This window comes from Phalaenopsis equestris, unplaced genomic scaffold, assembly GCF_001263595.1.
Source record: "Phalaenopsis equestris unplaced genomic scaffold, ASM126359v1 Scaffold000544, whole genome shotgun sequence".
Taxonomy (NCBI): Eukaryota; Viridiplantae; Streptophyta; class Magnoliopsida; order Asparagales; family Orchidaceae; genus Phalaenopsis; species Phalaenopsis equestris.
Window position 1 is genome coordinate 5,472 of NW_018164984.1, and position 5,739 is coordinate 11,210.

The following is a 5,739-nucleotide window of genomic DNA, read 5'->3' on the forward strand; positions in this document are numbered from 1 at the left end:
TTCCAGCCACCCCAAACAAACCAGACCATTTAATTGCTTTAAATATTTAATTTTAAAAATTAAAAACATATTAAAATTTTATTTATATTTTTTTATCATTATTTTTATCTAATATTTATACCTATGATGCAAGATGAACATAAGAAAGAGAATTGCACAAAACACAATAAACGCACTACTAAAAAAATTTAGAAAATTAGTTACACATCAAGCTAATATTAAATGTTTCTAATAAAAAACCTAAACTTTCATATTTATATAACACCCGAATCATTATAATCAAATTAAAAATATAACTAATATTAATTTCTTTAAAATCCTTTCTATACATACATTTTCACGTTATTATGACACAAATATGATACAAGTAAACATAAAAGTTTTAGCAGTAGAAAGGCAAATATAAATCTCCCAGAAATTAAATACAAAATTAAAAGCATTAAACCATTAATAAATCATGAAATAATTAATAATTAACTCATAATTAACATTAGAAAAATTAATGCCTTCATTGTTGGCTCTCAAGCCCATGATACGATAATCGATAGCCAGCATAAAATTTTAATCGAAAAAACCACGACATTAATGCTTTAAAGTAAAAAGTAAAGTATGACGAATGAAATAGATCATCTATCAAAACTAATAATAATTAAGAATAATTAAACATGCTTCGGCGTGTAAATGAGATTATTCAAAAAGATTATTTATGAATTAAAGCAAAACACAAAGTCTTATGATTATCAAATAAATGGTTATAAACGGGCCACATAGGAATTAGACTGAGTAACATATCTAACCCAACGATAAGGATTGTAGGTCTTCGATTTCTTTGCTATCTGCAAATATCTCACCTGAAATGACACAAATTTCACCGCTGAGATGCATAAACAAGTAAGAGAAAATATAAGATTCATCCAATATATGACAAGATAATGTTTTGGGGCATTTACATACGTACCGCCCAATTCGTAACACCCACCAAGCTCTGTTTTTTTATATTCACGTCATCCATATCTAGGGGTGTAAACGAACCGAACACGAACGAATAGAGCTTGTTTTCGTGTTCGGTCTATATATATATATAATTTGAAAAGGATTAACTACCAGAAAACGGAAATTCAATTGGCATTTTCAATTATTTAGGGCCAGTTTGGAGTGGCTTATTTGATGCAGCAGCGTTTTGAAAACTCACCTTGCTTGTTTGGGCAAACTGCATTTCGATAGCTTATGCGTTTTGAAAACGTTGAAAACAGTCTGCACTAGATATCTATATGTTGTAACAGCTTTCTGACATCAGTTTGATTTTTTCAAAAAAATAAAAATTTATAATAGCCACTGCAACTAATTTATCAACATATTATTTTTAATCAGCTTATCAATAGATTATTCAATAAGTTACAACCACCCCAAACAAACCAGACCAACCATTTAATTGCTTTAAATATTTAATTTTAAAAATTAAAAACATATTAAAATTTTATTTATATTTTTTTATCATTATTTTTATCTAATATTTATACCTATGATGCAAGATGAACATAAGAAAGAGAATTGCACAAAACACAATAAACGCACTACTAAAAAAATTTAGAAAATTAGTTACACATCAAGCTAATATTAAATGTTTCTAATAAAAAACCTAAACTTTCATATTTATATAACACCCGAATCATTATAATCAAATTAAAAATATAACTAATATTAATTTCTTTAAAATCCTTTCTATACATACATTTTCACGTTATTATGACACAAATATGATACAAGTAAACATAAAAGTTCTAGCAGTAGATAGGCAAATATAAATCTCCCAGAAATTAAATACAAAATTAAAAGCATTAAACCATTAATAAATCATGAAATAATTAATAATTAACTCATAATTAACATTAGAAAAATTAATGCCTTCATTGTTGGCTGAAGTTACACCAATGAAGAAAAACAGTGAGGCCACTAGACCAAAACAGACAATACCTCGATGGGTGAGAGTTTGGGTTGTCACATAAACTTTCCTAAGAAATCATATTGATTCACACGAGCTTCGGCATAAATTTTGACCGAAAGCTTCAAAAATTCAATTTGGAAATGTATGACACTCTGATCGAGCAAAAGAGTCTCAGAGAGACAAACAAGATGACACAAAAAATGATCTGGCCCAAGTTCAAGTGGGCAAGGATCATGCATTTAAAGTACAGTTGAAAGATTTAAAAGATATTTTGGGGGATTAAATAATCTCAAAATTTGATAAATTATAGTAAATCAAATGTCTTGACTAGGCCAAGATCATTTAATTCCAACATCATTAAGGTGATTAAATACTCATATAACACCATCTGATCAAAGGGATCTCTCTAAACCGTCTGATGGAGTGGTCTAGATTCACAAAATATTTATGGAGCATGTCACTAGGGTTGTAAACAAACCGAACACGAACGAACAGAGCGTGTGTTTGTGTTCGGTTCATTTGAAATTAATTGTGTTTGAAATAGACCCTTGTTCGAAATTGTTCGTTAAAGTTATTGTTCATGTTCGATTCGATTTGTTCAAAATAAGTTCAAATTGTTCAAAATATTTAAATTGTTCGAATTATTTAAATTGTTTGGTTTGTTCGAAATGTTTGAATTGTTCAAAAATATTAAGATTTGTTTGCATTTTTTAAAATATGATAAATTTTTAGAATATATCATTTTTTTTAAATATCATAATTTTTTTATACATAATTATTTTAAATTATTTTATATTTCGAACAATAACGATTCGAACACGAACGAACGAATCACTGTTCGTGTTTGGTTCGTTTAACTAACCGAACAAAAAAAAATGTCTACGTTCGTCTTGCTTACTTATCGAACGAATAGAACACAAACTCATTGACGAACCAAACACGAACTGTTTGCGAACAACGAGCTTTTTTGACAGCCCTATCCATATCAATCATATCAAATCCAAAACACCAATATTTTTTAGATATCTTAAAACAAAAATGGCCCCGAGAAAGCTTTATATACATGACACTTAATTCGTATGTATAAATCTTCAATTCTTACATATATGACACTAGGTGTGGTTTGCTTTTTAAAAGTTAAAATAGCGGTATGGTTTTATGTGATATGATAGATTTGAGTGATATGAATGTAAGAAGTAAAGTTGAGATATTAGACTTGTAAATACATAGGGATTGGGAGGTATTTATGTAAATTCCTTCAAAGAATATGAACAGCAGAACTGTGTGATACTGGAACCAAATGCACATTCTAAGGACTGAAAACAAATTGTGAAAACCATTTGATAAAGTGTGAAGCTCATTCTAAGAACTGAAATATCTGCACTACATTTAGATAGAAATTCAAGAGATAATTCTCTAAACTAAAGGATTAAAAAGGACCAAATGGAATCAGGATTCATTTTATGAAATAGTCCCATTTATGTGAATATTGACAGTCATTTATGAAAATAAAGGTGAGCAATGGGAGACCAACAATTAGGACAATAGAACAAGGGAAGATTTACATATATACCATTCAATTCCTATGAATTTATATATCTAACACCTAAACTCATAAGTTATACATATAAAGCATCTCATTTATGCATGAATAGGCATATTCCGCTATTTAAAAGCTAAAATAGTGATATTTTTTTTTATGTCATATGAAAGATTTGAGTAATATATATGTAAAAGGTGATGAAGTTAGATATGTAAATACAAAAGAATTGTGTGGTATATATATAAATTTCCCTAGAACAAAACGTGGAAGCAACTCACCTGAAGCTTAGATGCATTGTACATCGGTATGGTGAAATTCATACTAACAGGTCCTGCTTCCTTCGTCAGATTTCCTGTAATAGTGCAACAAATTACACTGTTGTCCCACCACAGAACCTAGTGACGAAAATAAAGTTGTTTAAACAAACCACTGAATCAAAAAATTCATACCATGTGATTCCTGAGAAAATGTAAGTTTTGCTCGTAATGTGTGTTCGGAGCCTCCAACAATCTAGAAAATTTTCAAATTGTCATAAAACACGATCGAAAAAGTAAAAAGTTCTTACAGTAACATTCAAGTTTCAACTTAACTTGAGAATTTCTGATGAAAGCAAAAAACATGAAGGAGCATTTACATACATACCACACAATTCTTATGTAGTTACATTTCTAGCATCTAAACATTCATATTTACATGCATACCACCCAAATCCTTAAACATCACGTCAAACTACCACCATCACTACCTTTTTAAAAGTGAAAATACACATTTTCATGCATATATTTATGAAAATACGAATGCTATAACTTAGTGTGAAAATATCTAACTTAGGGTGTTAGATATGTAAATACTGATATTTATATAGAAATGTTATTTGGAATATATATATATATATATATATATATATATATTATCTTTCAAATGTAAATGTGATGTATTTGGATTAATGTTATCTTGCCATTTAAAATAATTAATGACAACGAATATATTTATTTATTTTTCTTACCATTTAAGCCATAAGTTTGTGGTAAACAAAATTTTATCTAATTAGCCCGCGAGTTAGATTGCTTCAATCTTGGTTATGAATGTTATGCGAATTACCTCAATGTGAAAGATAACAATAAACCAAATGCCTCTTATCCTAAATAACATAGCATTATGTGAAAGAAAATATTAAACCAAGCATAAATAACTAAAAGAAATAAAAAACTGCACATGCATCAGTAAAATTATATTAAAATATTAAGGTGCATTTATATACAGGCCAGCCAATTGTAATGTTTTTACATATCTAACACTTAAACTTTACTCTTATGTCGCCCAAATCTTTTGTATCACATCAAAATGTCATTATTTTAACTTTTAAAAAGTGAAATAAACAATTTAAGCTTCGTTTGAGAGAACAGTGCTCCTCCAGAACGCCAAAAGAATGCCTGCCATTCGTTTGGCCAATGGACTGCTCCAGAAAAATAATTAAGAAAAGAACTTTCAAAGAACGGCATTTCTCTCCGTTTTGGGATCATGACATGGCTGTTTCGGAGGACCGTTAGGCTGGTTTCGGAAAACAAAAGTTCTAAAATATCCTTTGGACTGACTTAGAAGAAGAACGGTGCTCCTCCTTTCTGTTCCTCAACTTCACAAGATACAGACGCATGAGCTCAGAGGATCTGCTTCACCAGCAAGCCACCTCACCAATGCCATTGATCTCGTTTCCTAAGCTGGCATCGTCGTGATTCCTTCTCATGCAAGCAGCTCTCCGGCAACCTCCCATCAATTTCTCTCTTTCTTGAGCACATAACAAACTAATCTTGGATAGACGCATACAGGGGAATGATTGCTTAGTCGGCAAGCAACACATCGATGTTGTTGATCATGTTTCCCAGGACATACTGATACAACTTTTTGTTGCTAAATCACATTGGTTCTATTGCACTAAAAGCTAGCTGTTTGAAGGCCAAAGAAGCTCTTGACTGCTCTCTTTTACTTGGATAGACTTTCATAGGCCAAAGGGGCACAGATTGACAATCAGTGGCCTTCAATTCCACTGCAAGTTGATATTTTTTGGGTTGCGAGCAGGTAGCTCTGATGAAAATGAAAAAAAAAAAAAGGAAAAAAAGGCGCAGTTCTCTATTTATTGGACAAACCGAGAGAGGGAAATGGAAAGAGAGCGTGAGAGATGCGGCAGATGAGCAAGAGGAGAAAATGAAATTGTGAGGGATAGATTTGGATCGGTGTAAAACGAGAGAGAGGG

The 5,739-nt window shown here is 30.7% G+C and overlaps 1 protein-coding gene across 2 annotated transcripts in view; it reads right to left on the minus strand.

The window, feature by feature from the left end:
- Positions 1 to 631: 631 nt before the first annotated feature.
- LOC110029052 (AP-4 complex subunit mu-like) overlaps positions 632 to 5,739 on the minus strand; it is a 49,282-nt gene continuing 44,174 nt past the window's right edge. For both annotated transcript variants that reach the window (XM_020731163.1, XM_020731164.1), the window contains 3 exons: positions 3,938 to 3,998; positions 3,767 to 3,840; positions 632 to 851 (listed from right to left, as the gene is read on the minus strand). In XM_020731163.1, the coding sequence (XP_020586822.1) occupies positions 753 to 851; positions 3,767 to 3,840; positions 3,938 to 3,998 (234 nt within the window). In that variant the 3' untranslated portion in view covers positions 632 to 752. The remainder of the gene's footprint in view (positions 852 to 3,766; positions 3,841 to 3,937; positions 3,999 to 5,739) is intronic.